The 26,063-nt window shown below is 35.5% G+C and overlaps 1 protein-coding gene across 5 annotated transcripts in view; it reads left to right on the forward strand.

Moving 5' to 3' along the window:
- Nucleotides 1-26,063, forward strand: part of VPS13B (vacuolar protein sorting 13 homolog B (yeast)) — a 461,850-nt gene that overhangs the window by 278,532 nt on the left and 157,255 nt on the right. For 4 of the 5 annotated variants that reach the window (XM_014965404.1, XM_014965406.1, XM_014965405.1 and 1 more), the window contains exons 30-32: nt 12,407-12,610; nt 21,450-21,576; nt 23,251-23,394. In XM_014965404.1, the coding sequence (XP_014820890.1) occupies nt 12,407-12,610; nt 21,450-21,576; nt 23,251-23,394 (475 nt within the window). Of the gene's footprint in view, nt 1-12,406; nt 12,611-21,449; nt 21,577-23,250; nt 23,395-26,063 lie in introns of those variants that run through there. The other variant, XM_014965408.1, reaches the window with a different exon arrangement.

The following is a 26,063-nucleotide window of genomic DNA, read 5'->3' on the forward strand; positions in this document are numbered from 1 at the left end:
CCATTATTTGTTTCTTCGTCTCTTTTTTTTTTTTTTTCCTTTTTTTTTTTTTTTTTTTTTCATTCCTGGTCCTTAAAGATATAAATCCATCCCCTTTTTTTTTTAGTGCTGGTTCATACTCTTATGGGGTGTATTAGTTGTAGGACACAAAGATAAATGTAACATTATTCATCCTCTCAAAACATTTTTCATGCCATCTGATGCTTTTGGTTGTTAGGGTGTCTTTTTTTTCCTGTGAGAAGACAATGGCTAACACTGATATGTTGATGGCTAACACAAGTGTGTGTTGAGAGTAATAAAATACAGAGTTAGTATCAGGCATCTCCATTGAGTTCAATGTCAATGATTGGAATAAATCGCAGATAGTCCGTTTTTCTGCATCGTAGTGTGTGTTCTCTAGCAATAAAAAATAAATAAAATACAGGTGTGGAGGTGATACAAATAAGACATAGGAGTATCTATACATAGATATATCCTGATACTTGCAGGATAGGAACAGAACAGATTTGAACTCTTCCTAATTACCAAAGTTATTTAACTATTGAGTAGTTTTATTTAACGTTTGCATGTGACAGTTTTTCAAGGAACAGGAGGAAACTTGCACATTAGTGCAACCCAGCTGCAAAGTAAATCTGAAAGTTTTCTTTTTCCCAGTTTAAGGTTGGATATGTGTATACGTATGTATGTGTATAGATATTCAAGAAAAATTCAGAGGAATGCAATTCTCGGTAGGTTTTTTTTCAGACTCTCTTTTGATACACCTTATTCTTCAGACAGCTTGCAATGATTGATTTTCCGTATGCTTAGCATAATTTAAAAATGACATATGTAATTGCAAGTGTTGTAGAAGTTGCTTTCTAAAAATAATTTTTAAAACCTAAATATTGTATTCTTCATACATTGCAGCTCATAAAAAAATTTAAGCAACTGTATTACAAAAGTGGACACAAACTAACTATAGGTGATAGAACTTGCAGTTTCACAAATGGACAATGTAATGAGCTGGGTATTTGTGTGTGTGTTGGTATCTATGTAGTAAACCTCTTGAGTTTTCTTCATTGGCACCACCATTTATATGCTTTGGGTGCCTCCTGGAGTCAGCTGAATTACCTGACATTGGAATCTGTAGTCTTCATGGTCAATGTTGTGAACACACAGGGATATTTTGAGATGAGGATGACTCTTGCCTGATATTGCCCTGTTTAAGTGGTGCTTGCTTAAAACCTCTGTTAAAAAACATCTCTAACAAGCTTTGTATACATGCTGAATAGTAGGTTTTAACCAATTTAGTGTAAAAGCTTTATTTTTAATGTTTACAAAAGCAATGGTGTGTTCTGTGGCTTCCTGTGGCAGGATGTAGGTTTCTTAAGAATATGTTGTCTCCTGCTGCCAAAAGCTACCTCAGCAACAGTTTATAATGAATGAGAATCATCTTCAGTTTGGGCTCTTCTTGTTTTTTGTTATGTCCTTTACCTGTTCTCTCTCTGGTTCTCTAAGTTTTTTAGGTATTTTATACTTTTGCCCTATAGATGAGTTCTGAGGTCAATTCCCTAATACATTTCATTTGTTCTGTTTTTCATCTTTTAAAACATATTCTAAATATATTAAAAAGCCTTGATGTAGACAATCCTTTTTAAGTAGTGCATCTGTGTGCATGTAAAAGTTTACTTTCAGAAAGTTCCATTATTGATATCACAGTTTAAGATTTAGCAGTAGTATGCGTTTAAGGAAAAAACTACTAATTTATTTTTCATCGTAGAAGAAAAAAAGCTACAGTCACTTCAATCTGAAATAATTATTTGTAAAATTTAAGGTGCAGTAATTGTATTTAATGACATGGAGGAATTGGTAGGTTTAAAATTGATTTTAAGTATGGGACTCAAAATGTGTGGCTTATAGTTGTAGACTTGTTACAGATTTTGAGGTGAGAATCTATGTATCATAACTTCACTTGCAAACTGACCTTTCAAGCTGATCTCTCTTGAAGTTTTGGTGCATCCTTCCACATCTTCTCAATGTTTCACTAAATTAATTAAAGGTGTTTGGAAAAAAAATTAGTCCTTTAAGTGATGTGCAAAATACTTCTCAATAGTTTTAGTCTCTTATTTCTTTTAGAAAACGTTCCTAGATTTCTCTTTGGAAGTTTACGCCCTTTGTCAAAGTTGTTAGTTCTTGAAAACTTTCTCTAATAGTTGTGGGTCAAGGAGAATGTGCTTGACCTTTAGGTGTGATTCTATTAGTCACAGTTTGTGAAAGAATAGAAACAGTAGTAAAGAGGAGATGAGATCTCTAGTAATAACATACCTAAAAGCTTTACTGTAAGTCCCTAAAAGAACTGGTGAAATACCATCAAAAGGTGTATCATAATCTCCCCAATCAAGGTATGTTGTAGTGGAGCACTTCTTTCCTCTGCTTCAGTCCTCCTTCAAAGCCAGAACAAACTGGAAAATCTTGGTGGCAAAGCGTTTTGTTCAGGAGGATATTTTACTTTCATCATGGAAGAGATGGATGTTCAAAAGCTTTTTCTGAGGGGAAAAAGCCCTATAACAGACCCTAGGAAAGCTGGCAGTTTTGGGGACTAGGCTTTATCTGGTTCTCAAGCAGTTGACAAGAAACTATAGACGTCCAATAAGGAATAATGCAAGACAAGGGAGTTTGCAGGCACTCAGTACTTTGTTATGTTCAAGAAGAATTCTCTAAGGAAAGAAAGAAGAAAACTTACCAGGTGAATTGTGTTTTGATAACATCACTGATTTTTCAAGTCCTAATGTTTTATAAAAAGAAATGCTTATTAGCATATAGTTGATATTAAATATCCTCTAGAAAGAGCAAAACATGGAAGTGAAAGAATCACTTTCTATGGAACTGAGGTCTTCCCTGTTGGTTAGCTTCTGTCTGTGTAGCAAGGGTTTCTACCCACAGGCATGTGAACTCAAAGCTGTAATTCTCTCAGGAAACTAAAAGTGGTAGAACCTTGGTATTTTGTGGGCACTGATGATTTTACATTGACCTCTCTGAAGTCAGGATATTTTAGCAGACATAGCTGAAGAAAAGAAGTAAAATTTAATTTAAATCACCAAGGGAGAAGTTCAGGCTTACAGGTACAAACATTCACGATGTGCTTTCAGGAAAATTAACTCATTTTAGAGAGTTATAATATATTTTAAAAAGAGAAAGAACTGGGAAGAGTGGAAGTGTACAAAAAACCTTGCCTGAAAATACAATACAGCAGATGCAATTATTATTCAGACATGCATCATGTCTGAAGAAGAGACTGACAATTATAAAAAAAAATTGTCATTCACATATGCATCAGTGTCTTGAGAAACCAGTTGATTTGCAACCTAAATTAGGAAGAAAGCAGGGAAAGAATAAATGTCTGTAAAAATGCCAGTTTGTCATGAGAAAAATTCAACATTCAGGCAAACCTGGATTTCTCAAGTAGGCTGTGTTTTCAACAGAAAATTTATACGCTTCTCGAATGGGTAATCAGTCACTTGCTATTTGCTCTGTTTATGAGATTTTACTTCCTTTTCTGAAGTTGTCTTTACAATTAATTTTCCATGTTCCTCTGCAAAAGGATCATTTCAGCAGTCTGAGCTTGCCCCTGTGTTCAGGATTAAAGGGCTGTCTTTCCATCCAGCCTGTCTTGGTACATTCCTAAGGCAACTTGAATCTTACTTTTGATGATAGTAAATCTATACAAATCTAAATATTAGGATCATACAATATGTATTCATTGAATTTCAGAAAGGAGAAGCAAGAATCATTCTGATTTGAACAGACTAGCAGTGCCTAACTGACTACAGTTTCATAACCTGTGAGCTGAGGGAGGTCTGGTTGGACTGAAGTATTTTACTGTCCTCCAATAGTTTTTGTGTCTAAGACTATTTTAAGTGAAGTGAATCCCTGTGTTCCTGCTGAATTCCAAATTTTCTTATGAGATCCAAAGGCATACTGTAGATAAGCTTAAGTCATAAAAGAGAATATTCAAGAAAAAAGTAGTATGCTTTAATCATATCATATATAGCCTTAAAACACAAAAAAAGTAAAGGTTCAGTTACTCCATATGGCTCATAATGTGTATGAAAGGTGCCATTCCTTGTGTTTTGCCTGGAATGACTCATGTGGGATGATGGGGTTTGTATAGATGGCTCTGTTTTTTTCTACAGTCTGATTAGAAGAAACCTGAAACTCTACTGCCTCTCTAGTCAAATCATAATCTTTTCTTTCAGTACACACAAGATTAATTTTAATACTCTGGGGAAACATAAAATACACATTATTCAATGAATGTCTTATTTTGATATGATTATGAATAATTTCTGCCTTTTGTGGTCCTAAGAATCCCTGAGAATAAATTAAGAAATTTATTTGCAACTCTTTTCTTTCTTTTTTTTTTCCCTTCTTCAAAAGTGTGTTCAGATGTAAACTCCCCTGCAATATATCTTGTTAGGCATAGATTCGTATTGAATTTGGAAGTGTCATTAACAATAGTTTAATGAGGTTTTAAGGAAGACAAAACACTGGTTTTGACAAGAAAGGTAATATCTTTCATAATGAATATGGAATTACTTTTCTACCAGGACAGTTTCCCCAGTGATATGTAAATGGAAAAACCAGTGCAAGGACTTCAGAAAAGAAGACTTAAAGGGGCTAATTTTGAACACTTAGTTAATGACATATTTTACAATATCATAGACAGTATTTTAGAAGTACTATAAGCTTGCCATTATGGTTCTGCATAATGGCAATGGTTCTGCAAAAGGAAAAAGAAAATACAAGTGCCATTTTGAGAAACTAATTTAATCAGTGTCAAAGATAAAAGCAGATTGACTTTGAAAGTTAAATATTTGTGTTTTAGAATAGTTTCTTGTTGCAGTATCTATGTGCTAAACTTCATCTATTACAATATACACGTGCTGAGAATACGGATTAGTACACATTTTTTAATATATGGGAAAAACTGGTATTTATTTCTAACATTCTGTACTACTTTGGATAGAATTTGTTTGATGTCCAGGTATGAGTTTGATATACTGACACAACAGCAAAAAGAAATCCTGTCCCATGTCAGTTTATCAAACACACTGTGGACAGTGTGTCTTCTAGCTTGTACCATTGTACCTGGTTGCACCATTTAAAGAAATTCCATGCATCAAATGTGAAGACTGTGTTCAGTGAAACTCAACCTCGGTGTTTCCAGGTGAATTTCTAGAACATCTGAAAAGACTGAGGTATTGTACCACTAAACTAGGCAAATCAACTCAAACAAAGTAAAATACAGGATGAAAGCAATGGGAAAATAATGGGATTATTTACCTTAGCTATCTGGTAAACCAATTACGCATTAAATATTTGAAAAATCAATATTAAAGATCTTTTTACTGCCAAACAGCATTAGGTTATGAGATAAACTTATTTTTGCCATGAAACAAAAGCATTAAAGGATTTGGGTTATGTTGTATTTTGGCGTTTCTGTTAACCGCCACCCCAGACTTCCACTCCACCCTCTTAAACTCTTCAAGCTCTCTCCTCACTGATTCTATTTAGAGAAACTCTATTCCACTTGTTTTTTCTAGAAACATTTGGCATCCAAAAATATCATACAGACCTTCCTTTGGAATTGTGCATACTTATCATTTATACAGTCTGTCAACTGTATATTTATACTATGCTCCCTGAATTTTGGTAAATGCTTCAAAACTATAACGAGATTCCTCAAACTGTCTAAACATTAAACAGTATAAAAATGAAAAACTGATCTTTAAAAGTTCAGACTTGCTCATGCTGTTATTTTTGCTGAGGAATTTAAACAATAAAATTACAAAAGCAATTAAACAGATGACATCTAAATCCACAGCTGCAAACCTTAGCTTTGTTTCATTTTACGCTTTTTTTTTTTTGAGAGAGAGAGGCTGAAATTGCTCTATAGTTTACCATACCATACCTTATTGTCACAGGATCATTCATATGGTGTTCCAGATATGACTTTAGAAAACAACTGCATTGCAGAAGTTCTTCAGCTTCTTTACAATCAATTACTGTAGCAGAGCCTTTAGAACAAGGGGCTACTTTTAAATATCTGGTCACCTCACAGGATATGTAGAGCATTTCCTGCCCGTAGGACTAAAGGAAGGAAGCACAGGGCCAAAATGTTTGATGTGTGATCTACTGTAATTCCTTTCATGTGTTTAGTAGCTTTTAAATGATCAATGCACTGCTACCAATCCTGACCTTGGTGTGGTCTAGTTCACTAAAATCTGACCTTCCTAAAGGAATCACAAATGGAATTACAGTAGCACCCACCTGGCACCACCACTGTAATTAATGGGCATGAGGGGGCGGTGTTATTTTTTTCCTCTGAATATGTACCTACTGGATTTCAAAATTAAAATATTTAAATAGTTATATAAATAGTACCTTGATAAAAAATTGCAGTAGTTAATTTTTATACATATTTTTATATATTTGCATTCTTAAGCACTGTATATCTGATGATCTCAAAATGTTTTCTGTGCCATTAATTAATTATAGTCACAACGTCATTTTGGCATTATGCCCACAGTATAGGTGAGTAAACTGTTGAAGAGGTTAATTTTGTTGCTTAAAGAGATTTTAAGATTTTTGTCTGTGTTGTCTATTTTTAAGAAAAAGCTTACAAACTAATTGTAAGGGAAGACCTGTCTACTTCATCTTGGCAAGAAAAAGCTGTGCTGAAAAGTATTAGCAAAAATAAAACAGTGTATTTTGGTAAGACTTTTTGGAAAAAGTTAAGTAGTTTGACTATTACTATTATTATTTTCTGTAGAAGAGTTATTGCTGCACAACTGGGAAAATCTAGAAGCAGAGAGAGGGAATAAGTCTGTGTTTCAATCTATCACATCTACATTTGTTTCAAATGTGACTGTGTAATACCTAGCTTGGAGTTATTTAAGAGACACAGTTGTTGGTATTGTGATGGCTTTGCTGAATACTTTCTCTTAATGTCATTCTCTGTTTGCCAGGAACTGAGATCTTCATAGTAGTAGATTCTGATTCTGTGCTGTGCTTGACGTGCCTGTGCTTAGTGTCTTGAAATAGCAGATCAAACTCCTTTCCAAGGCTGAATTTTCTAAACCTGTATATAAAGCCCTTATATTGCAGACTCTGACACTGAGGAGACTAATAGACGTGTAATGACACTTAACTAAATCTTAGTACTCTTTAATTTGATGGTGGATGCAGATCTTTAATCTGGATGATTGTGAAGTAGATTATTTATTCTGTACACCCAATTGTCTTTTGGTTTTTTTCAATTGGGCACTTTGACATTCATGGTTTGAGTGATGTCTTAGTGCACACTAATGCATAGTTGAATCTTTTTTTTTGGTGACTTAAAAGTACTGAGTTCCATAATTTCTCCACTCTGCTTATCCTTCTGTTACCTACAGATCTTTATAGCTACTTGGGGTCTCATCCTTCTCTTTAGCTTTTTTACACTTACACCAGTTCCTCTCTGTGCCTTGATACTCGTGTGTAGGAATACAGAATGAAAAAGGAACCAGTGCCCAAGAGAGACAAAACAGAAGAAAATTACCCATTATACTTGTACTTTTGCTTCCCTCTATCAATTGTTTGAAGCAGTCTAGCAAAATCAAAAGAATTTTTTTCTATGTTTTTGTAACTGCTTGTCTTTTTTTTTCAACATACTAACTGCAAAAGTAATCTACCTCTCAGTTGATTTATGTCTATTCACAAAAGCAATAAACACTGCAAATCATTATAGAATTAGAAGTATGTCCATTAATGAGTACATTTAGAATTCAATTAATAACTTCTGCCTCTGTGTAAGTAATGTGATGTATTTGTCCACTATGAGATGTTTAGAAGTGGTCAGTCATTTTTATTTTGGTCACGGAGCTAGCACTGATGTTTTCTGTTTATAAGGGTCTTCCACATCTGACGAAGAATCCAGGTACCTTCACTTACAGGACACCTGCCATGTAGTGTCTTCTGTAGATAATGCTGTACAGAACACAACACTAGAGCTAATGAGGGGGAATGTAGTTTTCTTTGTTAAACAGATTCCTGCAAAGATTAAATGTAATGTTAAAAAGAAAAGTGAAGTGAATATAGACATACAAACAAAATAGTGTCACTTGCTCATCAATGAAGCATTAAACAAAGGAGCCTTACTGTACTCAGTTTATATTTTTATTTAATCAAAACTTGCTGGTATCCCATCCAGAGGATACTGCCAGCAAGTGTGGAGATGGGGCAGTAGTTGAGTTCTTCTGAGGCTGAGCTGGAGAGGCGAGAAGGAGCAGCTGCCAAGAAAGCCAGTCATATGTGGCATAGTTCTGGGGAAAAGAGGCAGAAATGGTGAGAATTGGAGTTTATTGCTGACAGCATTTGACAGCCTGCTGTACTGACCCAGACTAAAATAAACTGTTTCCAACATCCCAGCAGTCATAAAACACTATGTTTGTTAAACCACAAATAAGTCTTCCTGTGGACAGATGGCAGGGTAGGGAAGCAAAGCTGAGGTTACCCTTCAAGGGAGATACGGAGCTCACTGTGGCAGAAAGTGTATCCAGGATCATGTACCAAATCTTAGAAATTTATCAGGACCTTTCCTTCTTGCCTAAGGATATCTCCTCCTCTCTTCTTGCAAGAATAGAATTTTCTTACCTGCTGCTTTCCTTTAACTTCAGTATTAGTGCCCTGATCCCATCTTTCGTCTCCTCCCTGCCCACCTCTGTGCCCTCCTTTTTTTTCTCCTTAGCTTCTCATTCTTCTTTTGGTCTTCTTCACAGTATATGTTTTTAATCTCTCCAAAGTTAGCCAAATTCAAGGTTTTCATCATAAACTGTCATGCTACAGGATTTCTGTTATTCCTGTTCTAAGATCACGTCTACATGTGTTCTGTGATCTTGGGGAAGTTTTGTTTCTCTCCCAGTGGCTCAAGCGTTAGCTGCTGTCCTGTGGCAAAGAGGCATATACTTGCAATAATTTTAATAAAATAAGATTTTAAAATAGTTGCCTTTCTTTTGGAAAGCTGATACCTGTCTGGTGTTTTACTAATAGAAGCTCAGCATTTTCAAAGACCAGTATTGTTATCATAGATGCTCTAGGTTTACCAGATTTTTTGTTCTGTGCCATCTTAACATCTATGGCATCTCACTTCTGTGGGCCATTGTTTCCCTAACAGTTGTTTCGGTTTCCCCTGTTTGGTATAACATTCGATGGAGAGTAAGTTAGGAAACTTTATTAAATTGAATTGGGGAAAAGGCAGCTGAGGAGCATTAGGTCAGTGATAAATATTGCTGTGATTTCTACAGTAGTTCAGTCACATCTCATTCATAAGTGATGGGCTCTCAGACTACATTCATGCTGGGACTCCACAAGTTTAAGCAGAAAAGTGGTTCTCTTGCATAGCATCTATATCCAGGTATAACAAGGTGCCACTGGTTCTGCTCCTATAAAGTAGAAGGTATATACTGATCCAAGCTTGCTGTCTATTTAATTTTTAAATTAGAATAGGAAGATTCTTTTACCACAAGACAAAACCTTTAATAGTTGAAATTTGGATAGATAGGTTTGTCATCTCTATACCTGGAAGCAGAAGTCAGTACACACAGAGATCTGGTAAGTGCTACCAAAAATTAGCTGTTTTGTGTAAAGTCTATGAATATTTCTTATTCATTACATAATGCATAGTCTTTGGATGCTGTTTTTCTTGCTTGCTTAGCTTTTTGTAGGTCTCAGATGACCTATAAGTGAATAGATTTAACTGCTTTACAGAGGGTCTCAGAATTATGCCTATTCAGCAGCATGTAGTAACTGGTTCAACATGAGCTGTTTCTTCTATAAACATACAAAAAGCCTGACCCAGACTAAATCAATTTTAAAAAGAAAAACATTAAAACTGTGTTTCCTGTTACATGCTTATGGTCGTCTTTGGTTGCTTATGATCTTACTGTGTTATTGACCAACTGTTGTATCCTACACCACCTGCCAAAAGGTTCAGATGGGACAGTGAAGTTGTTTTCAGAAAGGGGAAGCAATTACAGTCATAAGCCCTACAGTACATTTCAGCTGGTAAAACAGTGTTTATGCTAGGAGTAGAGGAGTCATGGATTTGGTTTACTCTATTTCCCTGATTTTATTTGTGACAAGGACTTCAAAAGCTGCAGAATCAAAAAGGCTGCAAAGTTTATGCATAGCATGTATGCTTACGATTTGGCCAATTCTGCTGTGGCTTAACTAATTCTTATCCTTAGTATACAACTAATAAATTGGGGGCGTACTTAGGAAAATAGTTGATATGGAAAACCAGAAATGAGTGCTTGTGTAAATGCCTGTATGTATATAATTTATTTGGGAAAAGGCTATATTATGATTATATAAAACTGGCAGGATGTACTTTCTGAAAGCAATAATCAGCTTAGTTGAAACATCAGGGCATTAATAACTAATCCTCATATTTGACATGTATAAGAAAGATGGGCACAAATATTTTAGCAGGGTCTGTTGCAGTATAAAAAGGGGTAATGGTTTTAAACTAAAAGAGGATAGATATAGACTAGATATAAGGAAGAAATAACAATAATGGGGGTGAAACCCTGGCACAGGTTGCCCAGAGAGGCAGCACGTGCCCCATCCCTGTAAACATTCAAAGTCAGGTTGAACAGGGCTCTGAGCAACCTGATCTGGTTGAAGATGTCCCTGCTCATTGCAGAGGGCTTGGATTAGATGATCTTTAAAGGTTCCTTCCAACCCAAACTATTCTGTGATTCTAATAAAAGACACAATTGTTGTGGTTAGATCTCTCTATGTGGAAAGTTGACAAATACATTCTTGAGTTTTAAGAAACCACATTTAATTTTGAAATACCACAACTGACATTACAGATTTTTAGCGTATTTCTGCTAAGCATTTAAGAAAGTTACAGGGCTACTGAACAAAGCCATCACACTTTCCTTACCAGGAATTACTTGATCAAAACAGCTTTTCTGCCATTCACACATCTCTGTGGATAGATACAATTAATTACTTAATTTCTTAATTGCTAGCATACTCTATTGGTGAGAATGCCAATGGTATTAACAATTTCAACTGGGTTCATATTTGGACAGCATTGGGATTGCACTTTGAAATGGGTTGTATGCCTAAAGGTTGCGTGCCTATACTTAGAGTACAGGTTGAAATGTGCTGCTTTAACCCTTATTTTTAGATTGTTAGCATTAATGATTAAACAGATTGCAGAATTGTTAAGTTTGCTGTGGAGACAGTGCATATGTACTAAATAATGACTCTGGCATAAGACAACAACCTAGAATGGAACAGTAGATTGGATGGCATATGCAAATAAGAAGCTTAAGATTCAGCTCAGATGTATGAAAACAATAAAAAAGAATACAATTTGACAAGATCATAGATTCAAAGCAAAAAAATTTAAGATACCCTTGCTCCCTTTACTGGTTTGTTTTGAAAAACAGTGATAAGTTCATTGGCACACTTTCATTACAGTATCAAATTACCAGTGTTGTTCCTAGTGTTGAAAGGGCAAGATAATTTTTTTGGAAGATTTACTAGTGCTTATCAGCAGAAGACAAATGGTAGTAGAGACTCTTCTGATGCTGGTCACTGGTAAAATCGAATGGTCTTAGCAGCCTCCCCTTATCCAATGGCTCTTGGATGTTCTGTTGAAGTTGGCTGTGACTGTTTCCCAAACTCAGCTCAAGATTGAAATTCTTCATCAAATCTAATGTAGTAGAATTTAGTAGAATCCATAGGTAATGTGCTTCACTCAAAAATGCTTTTTTCTCACTTGTCAGAAGAGTTTTAATAACAAAGCTCTGTAATGAAATTCCATGTTTAAAAGATTTAATTGTTTTTCTATCATCTTGTAATGCTCCTTCTAATTTTTATTGTTTGGTAGGTTTGGACATTGAAACAATTGTCTCACAATAAAGTTGTTCATAATACTGATACGTAGCTGTTCCTTTTGAGGACTTGAATGTGACATCGTTTATCTATTCAGCAGATATGAGTTTGTCCTGCTTCTGTGTAAGGCTGCTCCTATGGAGCTGATTGAAAGTGCAGTGACGTCAGTGGACTGATCTTGTATCAACTTTGGTGGATCTGGCTAAATTTTGGAATATATTTATTTGTGTATCTCCTGTTGAATTCCACAGGAAAGAGGCAGATGGATACTTCTGAAGATCTGAGCTTAAAATAATGCTTAGATGTAGTCAAGAATGGCAAAAATTGATACTTGAATTTTCATAATTTTTTATCTTTGTGGATATCTGAATGGTCTGATTTTGACGATTGTTGCTCTTTTTTTTTTTTTTCTCTTTTTTTCTGGTTTTTTTTTTTTTTTTCCTTTTTTCTTTCCCTTTTTCCTTTGGAATTGCAGGAGAGCACTGAATCTAGGAATACTTCGAGACCCTGGATCAGAGGTTGAAGACAGACAATATCAAGTAGATCTTCAGTCTATAAACATTGGTACTGCTCATTGGAATCAGTTGAAACCAGAGAAGGAAAATGGAAAAGGAGGAGTTTTGACAGAGAGTGAAAGAAATTCTCAAAATCCAGCGCTTGAATGGAATATGGCCAGTAGGTAGGAAGTGGTTTTTAACTTATTCTTTCCTAGAATTACATAGCACAAACACTGCAGATATCATTCACAGTGTATCAGAATCAAATAGTTCTGTATTGTTTTTGCTTTCTATTACAAGGATGTTTACATGGAGTTTTGGATTTTACATTTGAAATGCATATTACTATTACTGTTACACTGTAGTTACTGTCAAGTTATTGTGTGATTTTGCTTCCATTATAAGCTCTTTTCTGAGCAACTTGCTGTATGTCCATAAAAATAACTTCAGGGCTCAGACTTCAGCTTCTTGGTCTACAAGCAATGGGAGGTTTGGGTTTGTTTTTTTTTTTTTCAACTCCTTTTGTTTGTCTTTTTACAAAGCTTGAGTAAAACCAGCTTAGACATTTTTAAGTTAGGGAAGGATAAAGTAAAACATTTCCTATTGGTTCTGAACTGTTTTTTGCACTTCTGTAAGTAAAACCAGATGAATTTTGAGAATGAGATATTTCAACTGAGTCTCCCTTATTGTGCATTGTATGATACACACACGCAAAGCCCCGCCCTCTAGTTTAGCAGGGTTGAAAGATAAAGCATGCATACACTTGCATGGTATTTTAAATTTTAAAGTTTTCAAATATAAACTAGGGAGGGACTAATTGGTAACTGTGAAAATTTGAAAATTTTACCTTAGTTTTAATATACTTTCTTTACTTTACAATTCATACAGGTGGCTTAAAGCTAAATTTTTATAGACTGTGTAGCAGTCAAAGTTCTCTTTTCAAAGCAGCAGGAATAAGTTCTGATGGCCAAAAGAAAGCTTTCAAAAGTCATTTTGTGGATTTACATATGTTTCTGCTAGAAGATTCCTGTTTGCCCACATATTTATTTAATTATTTTCACTTAAAAGTCCCATATATCTAAATCATACAAAAACAATCTAATTTTTATGAATGCATGCTTTATTTTATGGTTCCTAAGATTCCTGTCTGAATTGGGGGATGAGTTACTAAAAGTGATATAGAAAAATAGGCAGAATCATAAGGAACAACAAAAATTGAATTATTGCTAGTTTGATTTTCAAAAAAAGGGAGAGACAAGGACTCTCAGAGATTTTTTTAAGAAGCCATGTGAGGATGGCACACAGGCTGAACTTTATAAGTAATGAATTGATGAAAAACCAAGAGAGCAAATAAGCTTTTTCTGGAGAAGCATGTGCAGGAAAAAGATGTGATCAAGAATAAATTCCAGTTTATCATTGAAAAACAGAGGGCAGGAGAAGCAGGTCTAACTGAAGTAACAATAAAACCACAAGGAGTGACAGGAATACAGACAAAAATTTAAACACAGTAATAGTATCTGTTCTTCATTTATGAGATCACCTGGTCCTTTCCTGTCTTTTCACACTTTTTTTTAAACTAGTACAGTTCCATAGACGATTTTTCTTTTAAATTCTTAGCATTGAAAAAATGTATATGACTTCCTAGTTGGGCCTTGGTGTTGGGCAGGTTGCCCATGAAGTTCTTTCTCATAAAACCGCGCAGGGCCACTGGGATTTCTTGAAAGATAAGATGACATTAATCTCCAAAGGACTTCTGGCCAATTCGCAAGTTAAGCTAATATAGCAAAACCACCCCCTGAGGAATTGGCTTTCCTTCTCCTTCCCATTGGTCACTGAAATCCTATTGCCAGCACACTTTGGGTTGAGCTTTATGGTTACAGATTCAGATAGGAAATCTGGTGGGATTCCTGAAAAGCTATCGAGATAAGAATAAGAGGAGCAGCTATTACAGATAATCTGAGTTCTCTTTTTATTTAGTAACTGCTTGGACATTCTTCTTTTCCTCAGCAGACATCCAAAATAAAATTTTATTAGAATATATTTGACAAACAAGTATGCTTGTTTTGAAATTGCTTTCGAATGTATCTTCCACTTGGGTTTTAATTTAGATCAGTTGTAATTAAATACGTTACCTTTTCCCCAGTGTTATACAATACAGTATTTTAATTCCAGCTTGAATTTGTTTAAAGAGAAAGTTTGTATGAGTGTTTTCTTGTCCTTTTGGCTTAAAATTTTACACATTTACTACAGTTCTTTTTCAGGATGTTTGCATTTTTGCTTTTTAGTTGGCAGTCAGTTTTGCTGCATCTGGGTTTATTTTATGATCTGTGGAAGTTGTGCGCTGAGAACTGGAAGAACCTGCATTGAACTCTGCCATCCACTAAGATATTTCCAAGCATGCACCAAGAGGGTGGCTGCGTGGTGTTTTACATGGTGCTTAGTGTTTGCAGGGTGAAGTTTATCTTAAGATTTCCTGCAACTACCACAGAAGCTTTATACTTTGACCTATTTGTGATACTGTTTTCTTTTTTAATTCTTTAAGTTTCTTAGACATGTTTAACCTGGAACATAATTATTTTTACTGAGTTATTTTAGGGTTCATTTCTGTGTTTGGTTTTAATATACTTCTATTTGTTTTTACTTATTGTTTAGACTGTGTTCTGGTTTAATTAGGTTCACTGGGTTTTAAGATTACTTTTTAAGATCCATTTCCCATTTTTAAATTTTTAGGTGCTATGTTGTGCAGTACAGAATCCAACCTACATCCAAGTATTTCATAGAGTTACTTTAAAGAAATATTCAGCGTAGATACCAGCCATTTAATTTCTGAAATAGGTTCTACTGTAATTTAGTCTACTGAGTTGAAATTTGGTCTTGCTTTAAAAATATAATCAGTGAAAACTAGTCACTCTAAATATAAGATCTATGGATATCATACAAACAAATATTTGAAAGCTTTTGACATAATTTATCATTTAAATGCTTTAACAATCTTCACACAGAAAGTAAATCCTTCAAATTTTCCCACCATTTTTTCTGGAGTACAGTATTTCTACTACTTAATATCTCATGAATTTGAATTTTTAAAAAAATTTATACTGTAATTTGGAAAGCAAGCAGTCTTGCTTTGAGACTAAGTGTTGAATATTTCAAGGTGTTTAGTGTAAAATTTTTCAAGAGGAGCTGTGATGCCTCCTGTGCCTCTGCAGGTCACCCCAAGAAGAGTGGGGGAACTGGAACACTCTGGTAGGGTGGATGCCCTCTCTCGGAAAAAAGCATCCAAATGCTGTGCTGTACTGAGGATCAGGGATCATAACTCTTCCCATTATGAAATGTTTATACTTCAGTGTAGATGTTATAAAAAGCTCCCTAATGGTGTAATATATAAAAAGAATACTGGAAACAGTCAGACAGTTCTAATAAGGTTATGTACAAATGAAACCTGTCCACATTTATTCCCTTTACCAAACAGCATGTGGGGAACTGGGAGTACTTAACCAAAAGAAGTTTTCTTGATTGAAAACTGCTTTTTCAGCTTGCAGATCTCCTCCTCCCTCTCCCTCCTCTCAATGGAAAAAACAACAGCCCTGAAGGAAATAAAGAAATATATCCTCTCTTGAGGCCTCGCCCCCGTCCCTGTGCAATCCTTCTACAGCTCCCAGCAGCAACTTCTGCTTCCTGCAGCCTGAATAAACTGTTTAAAAAAAAATAATTAATTGAGCTTAAAAGCATTACTTCTCTGTGTGGTAATGAATTGAGTGTGGCAATATACTGCATTACAGTTTTGTCCTTGGCATACCACCATCTGGAACAGCTCTCTGCAACTCTCATTGAGTACGTCAGGGAGCCAATGATCTGTTGTACTAAACTGAACAAAATACCACTCTTGCTTTGCAAGGATCCTCAGAAAGGTTTCCTGCAGACTTTTCTTTGAATACTTTTCATTTCCATGCTTTTTTTGAAATTTGAAATGCAGCTTGCCAAGTTCTAACAAGAAAGACCAGAAAAAAAGTGATCAGTAGATCCATGTGTAGGGAAGGAGGGGCATCCCCTGTGAATCTTTTGGAATAAAATGCAGTTAACCAGTATTCAGACCTGTCTTTCAGTCACTGTGTTTATTGTACCTGAAGTCATGCTTGTATTCTTCAAGCCTTACTCAATAAGATGGAGTATTAACCCACCGCAAAGCAATGTTGCACGGCATTCTTAATAAGATGAAAATTAGCTTCACTGAGGCACAAGTATATTATAGTCATTCTGTACAGCTAGATGGTGTACATTTGTTCATTATCTAATTCTGGTTATTAGATAGTCCTCAAAATATTGCTATTCTATTTCACTGTCTCACAGGGTGTCTTTGCAACACCTCAGAGAGCTGACAGGGTGTGAACTGTTGTGCCCTCTGGGAGATGAAGGTCTGAGGCATGATGATATTATTAGTAGCTAGATATGCTAATACATCTGTGAATCAGGGATTAACTGATTTATAAAACGAGGGAAGCATGCAAGAGAAAAATATTTCATAAGTCCTAAGTTAGCATGCTAACCAACATAGTATCTTTGATTTTGCATGCCTCACACTACTGGAGAACACTATTTGGTTATGTGGCCCATTCTTGCTAATACTTGTTTTTTACCTTTTAGAAGTTGCAGAATTCTTTGTGAGGATTCATCTCTCTGTAGATAGTAAATTTGCATGGCATAAATAAGCTCTTGGTTGTCTTTCATGTATTGAATGTATATGACTTTCTCCCTGACCTATGTATTTTTTAAGTATATAAGGGCTCAAACTCTAGATTCAGTAAGGTTTAGCTCTTACTGACCAATATTTTCTGTTTGTTTCATTTAGTTTTTTCCACATAAAACATTCCAGTTATAGTCCTTATAGTGCATTTTCACAGCTTATCCAGTCTCATGTCTTCACACCTCCTTGATTAGGAGATGATGCAACATCATCTCTTTGGCAGTCCTTCCTCATATAAATTCAACGTGTTTCTTAGTGGATGTAATCAAATACTGATGATTTGATTCAATGTAATGAAATGTTGTTGCTTTGATTACAAAATTATGTTCTTCACATTTTTTTCTCTTCCCACAAAATTTTTTGTCATATTAATCATGAGATATGTCTTTGCTTTCAAGGTACTTCTAGACTTCTATGTCTATCCATTTTCTCTTACGTGTCTTCTTTCACTTGCTTTGGCACACCTACACTCACTGCTCATCAGATCTCATCATACCAGTAACCAGGGCAGCCGCGTTGCATTTTTGGAGCACTCCTAGGCTAATCTCTATGTTATAAAGGCATTTCCCGCAAACATGCACAAAGTTACTGCAATGTCTTTTTCCAAATCCCTCCAAAAAAATTCATTTTTACTACACTGTAATATAAAAACTCGTAAGACAGCTTTCAGGTTGCCACTGTCCAGATATCATGATCTACGGTGCTTAGTTGTTCCCTTTTACTTCCCTGTTTGCGTGTGGGTGGTTTTTTTTCTTATATTTTAAATTGTAAGCCTCTGAGGACAGAGACTATTTTTGTCCAGTGCTTTTACAATGTGAATCTGTGGTCCATATCCAGACTTTGCGTTACTGTGCAGATACAGCCCAAAGTCAGCGCTGAGCAAAAGGCACCTCCAGGCCTTATCACAAATGCTTTGCTGCCTTGTTGCTCTGCGTTAGCATATGGTCTTTCAAATGTGCTGTACTTTAAAGTGTAGATGATCAACTGCTTTAACATCTCTAAAAGTACTAGCTTTTCCTTTTTTTTTCCAAGACAAATATATAACAGATGCATAAATGAACCATGGAATGAGTGTGCTGCAGACATAGAGCCATCATTACGCTCTTCACAATCAAGTTTTTTCATAAGCTCATGTGGCGTACACCTGTGTTAAGTTAACGGTGCACTTAGGTGCAGTGTGGAAGACTTAATAATTCAAAGTGGAATTTGTTTCTTTGTTCCTTTTGTGCTCTTTCTCATATCCTCTCCCGTCATTATTTACTGTGCTCTGTTTGCCTTCTGTTTGTACTTACAATTATTTTGCTAATACTTGATTTGGCTGAGGTTCAAATTCACCAACTAGAAATGCAGAAAGCAGTAACTAGAGCAGGACATGCGTACCACGTAAGGATGATTTTAAAAGAAAATTAAAAAATCAGCAATCAGTCTGCACTACCAAAAAAGTCCTTTAAGATGCAGTGTGTTGGGTATCTACTGGAATAACATTTGAAAATTAAGAAATGGTAATATGTATGAGCTGAAAAATAATTTGAACAATGATAGAATAGAACCAGTTGTGGGTTTGGGGTTCAACAAATAACCTGCCTTTATAGCTCTGTTTCATATATTGAAATCATACTTACTAGCAGTTTTATGTCCCTTCAAGTGGAATTTTTTTTAATGCATAGCTGTGTGTTCTTTCATAGAATTGTTCTACTGTTTAGCTCTTTCATTTTTCTCAAAAATAAAGGCACTTCTTTCTCATCCTATTGTGAAGGGGAACTAGAAATTTGGTAGAAAGCCATCTGGTTTAAATTTAAAATGAAGGTGATGGCAGGGAAAGAAGCGTTTGTAGAACTGGCAAAATCTAAGACCATTTTCTCAGTTGAAGATGTACACTAACCACTAACAGGTCTGCTTTCTAATTTGGAGATCTAGTTAGACTGATCTTGCTTTAAAAAACTATCCTTGAAGACCACCAGAGCTACAGCTGACCAAAATGTTAAAGTTTTTAATGTAAGATGGTAGTTTTCTCACACTCACTAATTGCCTTGCTCTTAAGCAAACTGCTTATGGTAATGTGCACCCAGCTCAGCAGTGTTTGTGAAGGTCATTTGAAGCAAAAGTTTACTAGACTTGTACTCAGTAAATACTAGCTCTGTGGTCTGCAGCATCTGCTGTTAACTTCTGGATATTGTTGTCCTAAATTAATTTAAAAGCTTTAAGACCTACCCACATCTGACGGTTTATATTTCCTTATAGATCGCTGTGCTTTCTACATGTTTTGAGAACATTTAGCAAATTGTTAGTAGAATCTGAAGCATCAAAATCTAAATAGTCTGTGCAGCAAATTATCATCTATGGATTTTGAATCTTTTGAACTTTGCTGAATTACAGTCAACTTATGATATCTATTTAATTTCTTTTTTGGCCTAACTCTTGGCCTACAAACCATTGGCATTTGAGATTGTGTACTTTTCAACAGAATCCATTTCAGAACTATTACCTTTACTAAACTGTGTATATCAATACCTGTTCTTAATCAAGAGATTTAATTACCTATTACATATGCAGTGCAGAGATTTCTTCACAGACAGGCATATAACCATGTTATTTAATGAGGTTAACATGGATAACTCTAGCTGATGGTAAGGACTAATTGTCTAATTGCATAGTTCGTGTGTCTGGCTCACTTGTGCAATTTATGCTGATGTCTGAACTGCCACATCCCAATTTCTGGAGATAGCAAGTTCATAGAATGGTTTAGATTGGAAGAGACTTTAAAGATCCTCTTGTTCCAACCCCCCTGCCCTGGGCAGGGACACCTCCCACCAGACCAGGTTGCTCAAAGCCCCATCCAGCCTGGTCTTGAACACCTCCAGGGATGGGGCAGCCACAGCTTCTCTGGGCAACCTGTTCCAGTGCCTCACCACCCTCACAGTAAAGCATTTCTTCCTGATACCTAATCTAAATCTGCTCCCTTCCAGTTTGAAGCTGTTACCCCTCGTCCTATCACTATATGCCCTGTAAAAAGTCCCTCTCCAGCTTTCTTGTAGGGCCCCTTCAGACACCTAACTGGCATGCAGATATATCTGAAGAATTCTGCACAGATCTATTATCTTCTGTATGGTCATTGACATGACAGATAGCTGAATAATTTAGTGTACACTTTTAACTTGCATAGTTTCACAGTTGATAGTTTTCCATTTTGTAAGCATAGGAAAACTTATCTTGACCCAATAACTTTTTGTTGATTTTTAGAATTCTCCTTGTTGAAATGAAGGTATTTAGCATGTCTGTGCATGATGACAGGTAAAAAGAATTATGAAAAAAAACTATCTTGTTGGAAGGGTTCTCCCAGGAATTTGAACTGTATCCTCTTTTAGGGGCTGAGCACCATCTTGATCTCATTACATTTTTTTTCACTGATCAGAGGCTCTCAGATGGCATTTTGTGGCAATAGTTTATTTGACCTGACCCAGAAGATTCTGGCTATTTGGAATGTGTTGTCATAAGCTATTAGTGATCCAAATATAACAGGGTTGTGCCTCTAGGCTTAGTATTTGGTTGAAGGAAAAAAAAAATAAACACCCAGCTGGAAAACAAATGTAATTTTTCATTTTTATGGCACAAATATTCTTGGCAAGCAAGCATTGATATTTAGATGAAAATGTACCAACTGAGAGCGACCAGAGACAAAATGAGTAGAGAAAGTCTCACACCTCTCCATTTTCAAGGTATTTTAAATATGTTCAGCAATAGTTATTACAGATTTAATGTGCGAGCCCTAGAGTTTCATGGGGTTTACTAGTTTAATTTTTCATGTCTTTGATTTTTGTGTCAGTTATGTTGTTGTGTGGAGAATTTTTTCACCACAGAGTTTTTACATATGTATTCAAATATTATGCAGGCTTCAGGACAGCTATTCATAAAGTGAAGGACATCCACAGGCAAGTTAGAAAAATACTGATAATAAAGTTTGTATCCTTGGTCAAATGGTTTTGTATAGTTCATTACACAGTAAGTAGAAGCAATGTCAAATGTCAAACTTGTCCACCTGGAGATGGGTTGAAGACTCAAATATTTTGACGTACTTTTTCTGTGAAAAGAAGGTAGAAGTCTGCCTTTAGGACTGGAAATAACATGATGTTTAATGCTTATTGAGGTAGCAATCAAATGGCAAACTGGTATTGAAGCAGTTTTGTGATACATGCTGGATTTAAAGAAGAATATGAGGTTTTGCTGCTCAACAATTTATAATGTGATTTAATCTTTTTTCTTTTTTTTTTTTTTTTTAGCATGAGGCGTCATCAGGAGCGGAGGGCAATTTTAACTCCAATTTTAACAGATTTCACAGTTCGAATAACTGCAGCTCCTGCAATTATTTTTACAAAAATTGATGCTGCAGAGAATTTACACCCAGAGGTTAGTACAAAATGTGAACAGAAATAGCATAACTTTTAATATGTTGATATTTTAATTCTTAATATTTTACTGCTCCACCATTTTAAGTGTCCAGGTGTTTTCAAATATAGAGATTGTGCACTGGAAAAAAAAAAAAGAGAAGTAGTCCTGATTACTAGCTAAAATTCTCTGCTGGAGAAAAAAATTGTGTATAAGATTTGATATTAAAGGCAGCCTCCAGAGGTAGATAAGCCTGTTTGCACTTCAGAAAATAAGAATCCTTTAATGATTTCCAGCAATATTTTTACACAATTTGTGATGTAAAGGTGTTGAGAAGAGGTGCTATAGTACAACATTACAAAACATTGTATTCACAAGCGTCTCATAAAGAAGCCTGAAAATGCAATCTATACACTGTCTATAAGAAGAAAGTTGAGCCAAATTCTTCTAGTCAGATTTTCAAGCCCACAAATTTCCACGAAGTATCCACTCCCAACCATTACTGTGGGTATTTCAAGGTATTACAGATTTAACAATCACTTTTACCAGTCTGTGGGTCAGCTCGTTAATGACTAGTCTGTGAAGAATGTTACACACAAATGGTATTGTCTCCCTTTTTGGCATTGATTTGTAGCTCAAGAATTCAAAACACTTTATGTAGGGGAAATATCAGAAAGGTTTTGTCAGCTCACAAGGAGTATTTCTTGCAACAGCTACCTCCTGGGAAGAGCAAAGCTGGTACAGGAGCATAGAGTATTAGATGTGTGTTGCAATGTTCAATAGGTGTACACTGTTGGAAAATAATAACAAATGGATGTAGAAAAAAATGAAAATACATATTTTGTGTAAAGTGTCATCACAAGGGCAGATGTAAAATTATTTAATGTAAAAAAAGAGTAGAAAGCTTAGGGGGTGGCTTAGGATGCATAAAGGTTACTCAAGAAAAAAAAAATATCTCTGAGCTTTACTAATGTTCATGTTCAAGAATTTCAGTGTTTTCTGTGCTTACATTCTTCCTGTTACCTATTCCCTGGGTGACATTCACTGATGAAGGGAAAGGTCTAGGTTAGTCTGTGAAGAGCTTGAACATTGTACAACCTTCTCATGAGAAGGGGCAGTACTTCTACTTATTAAGCAACCCTTCTGCATTGGTTCTGGTTTTCATCTCTTTACCCCTTGCCAGCAGTGGTGAAGAGCTTTTTTTGTGCTAGATAACACCAGTAAGACAGTGGCCATCCAGCTAGCTTTGCCAAGGTATTAAACAATGGTTTACAGGCAAAGAGAAATCAATTAGGTTGGTTATCAGTGAGTTACAACACATGATTTCATTATAAATCAAACAGAGTTTATGTTTAAAAGAAACAAAGTACATCCTTTTCTTGGAAAGAAAGGAGAATTGTAGTCATTGCCAGGAAATTAAAAACAAAATCTGACAGTCTACTGTTTGATACTACCAAGACATGGAGGCAAGATCTTACACACGAGATGCTTTTCTTGCAAAATTTGTCTTAATAGTTATGCTGTTGAATGCAAAGCAAAGAATAAGCTACATCCTTTTTTAGAAAGCTGAGACACCACTTTCTCCTGAAAAGACCTAATTAATACTATATACAGTGTTGAAGCATTGACTACAGCAGAGAGTCACAGTACAGTTCCATAGAAGCTGAAAATTATTTTCCCTTAATTTCTCCTCAGGAAATTTTGGTGTGTGGTCATTCTTTGGAAGTGAATGTGACAACAAACCTGGATTTCTTCCTCAATGTGGCTCAAGTACAACTTCTTCAGCAGCTGGTACAAGCAAATATGGTTGGACTGGAACCTTCCACTAGCACCACTGAGGTAGGTTTTTCCCTGGTTTGCAAGCTGTGTTTTTTAGAGTTCTGTAACTCTGATCAGGTGTTTGTATCATCTAGACACAATTATATAGAAAAATGAAATATGTATATTATTTTTGCTTTTTGGTCAGCTTTAAAATGCATTCTAATTTTTTTCTAACAATAGGATGTGTTATTTTAAGAAGAATATCATTCAATAAATTAGACTAAGGTGATTCTGCAGCATCTTATGTAAACAATGAAGTAGTTTTTTGAGGTTGTTTGGCATTTAATTTTAACTTTTATTGAAGCTTTGGCATCTTCTTATGAGTTCACTTACTCTATACTCTGCTTCACTAAAGCGAGTAAACTACAAAAGTTTCCTGTGCCCGGTAACCACTACTCACATTAACTTTCTTCGCTCAAGTCCCTAAGATTCAACCCACCTCTGAATATTCTTATACTTCTCCAATAAGAATGGTGATGGGCACATCAGGAAGGGTCGTTCATCTTCACAACTAATCTTTCCTTTTTTCTCGACTTGTACAGTGTTCAGCTACAGTCTTATGAATTTGTCATTCTTCTTTTAGCCCAAACTTCTGGGCTGGTACAAAAAAGGTTAGGAGAAAAGAAAGTGAAAACTTTGCCATAAGAAAAAGTATGTATTTCTTATCTTCAAAACCAGGAATCTAGTCAGGCTGACGGCGTCTTTTAAAGACAGTAGAAGATGATATGTGACAAGGTACAAATTCCACTGGAATGGTTTTGGATTCATTTAGAAATTTTCACAAATAAGAACAAGAGTTAGGGAGAGAGTTAAAGAGGAAGACACAATCAACTCTTCCTTTCCAAGAATCTAGCTAATGGGAGAGCAGAAGAAACTTTTCTCCTCCCTTTTCTGAATCTCACAGATTGAGCATGCATGTGAGGCTGGGTGGAAATGGGGAATGCTCCGGAGCAGCCAAACTGCTTATATTCCTCTCTCCTCACCCTGTCAAAACCCCAGAAGTTATTTGTATCCTACTAATCTAGGCATCACATAATCCCCATGCCTCCTTTATCCTTTCCCAAGGATAGAGGGAAATAAGGGCATTGTTTCATTACGATGTTGAAACATGAAAGATATAGAAAAGAAATGCAGTGTATCTTTCCTTTCCTTGGATACTTTGCAGACACACGGGCTCTTTTGGAGATAAGCATTATAAATAAGTATATATAGAATATTTTCAATAAATAATTTGTGGAGCACTGTTTTCCCATTGTCAGTGGAATGGATAGAATCAGAAGATTTGAATGGGTGCCAAGTATTTTAATTGAAAGTTGGTACTGTGCAGAAGTGCTGCATGACTGATGTGGATTGTACAAACTTAAAAGCAATTTACTCCATAATTTCAGAAAGCTTTTTGTTGACTACATCACAAGATACCAATTTGTTCTTCATTGGTATCTCCCATGCATTACTGAGGTCTCCTGTAACGAGTAATGGGAGTACTTCTGGTTGAAGGTGGTGTTTGTCTTCTCTTTAATAAATTTGTTGAACTATATCTTGATTCTCTATACTGAAATTGTAAAATCCAATAGTCGGTTACTTTTTGTCCACTTTTTTCTTTAGTGTTCTGTAGTTTCATGTGGCTATATGAAGGTACCTCACCCTCTAATATATGCACATTTGTTATTATCCTTGTGTTTCTCCTTTAGTCAGCAGAGTGAAACATAATACACATGATATGCTGGTATGCTGCTGTTTTCGTCTCAATGTAGTCTGGAGCCTGCACATGGCTATTCATATTTCACACCTCCTAATTATTTCATTGCAAGAATCAAAACTTAATTTCATTATGTTTACAGCTTCTGGTTTGTAGCATTTGAGGATTTTCTCCAATATTTCTACTAGATGGTTAAGCATGATTATTAGAAGAGTAGAAAGAAACAGAAGAACTATATTCCCCATGGGAATGTATAACATGAAATGGAGAAACCAAGAAAGTTTGCATTTCCAAATCAGAATGTATGAAACCTGCCTCAAGATAACATGGCAGGACTTTTCTTGAAGTTGAAAGGAATAAAATGTTTTTTTGTAAAAGAGACATTTTTACACATCTTTGAGTAAATATTATTTTGGTATTTGTACATGAATTTATACCCCTGAGCTGTTAGCATTAATTACTTGTTCAGTTATTTTCAAGGGTATTCAGAGCCTAAACACATACGATTCTTCTCTTCAGTGACTCATGAATGAATGAGCAACCATGCAATAAACAGAAGTATGTAGAAACAGTGCACACAGACTTTCTCTGAATAGGAAAGGGGATAAAGGAATGCCTTGAATTTCTTGAGATACCCAACCGTAAATGAAATTTGTTTTATAGATGGTCCTTTTTTTCTGCTAGAATAATGAAAAGATTGAGAAACATTCTTGTCAAAGATTTTGTTGAGTATCTGTCAGAAAGTATACTTCAATACTGAAAAATGAACTGTAATAAAAGCTGTAGGATTCAGGACTTACCTAAAAGTAGGAAGAGAACAAAAATGGTAAATTCTTCATGTTTTTTAATGTCTTGGTGCCACTTTAAAGACACTGCAGATGAAATATTGAAAAAATTCATAGAAATGCATTTGAATTTTTACACATCTGACCATGAACTACTGAAAGTTGCAAAAAAAATCATGTTTCTGAAGGTGTCCAGCTGATGG

This window comes from Calidris pugnax, unplaced genomic scaffold, assembly GCF_001431845.1.
Source record: "Calidris pugnax isolate Ruff unplaced genomic scaffold, ASM143184v1 scaffold41, whole genome shotgun sequence".
In the NCBI taxonomy this organism is placed as follows: domain Eukaryota; kingdom Metazoa; phylum Chordata; class Aves; order Charadriiformes; family Scolopacidae; genus Calidris; species Calidris pugnax.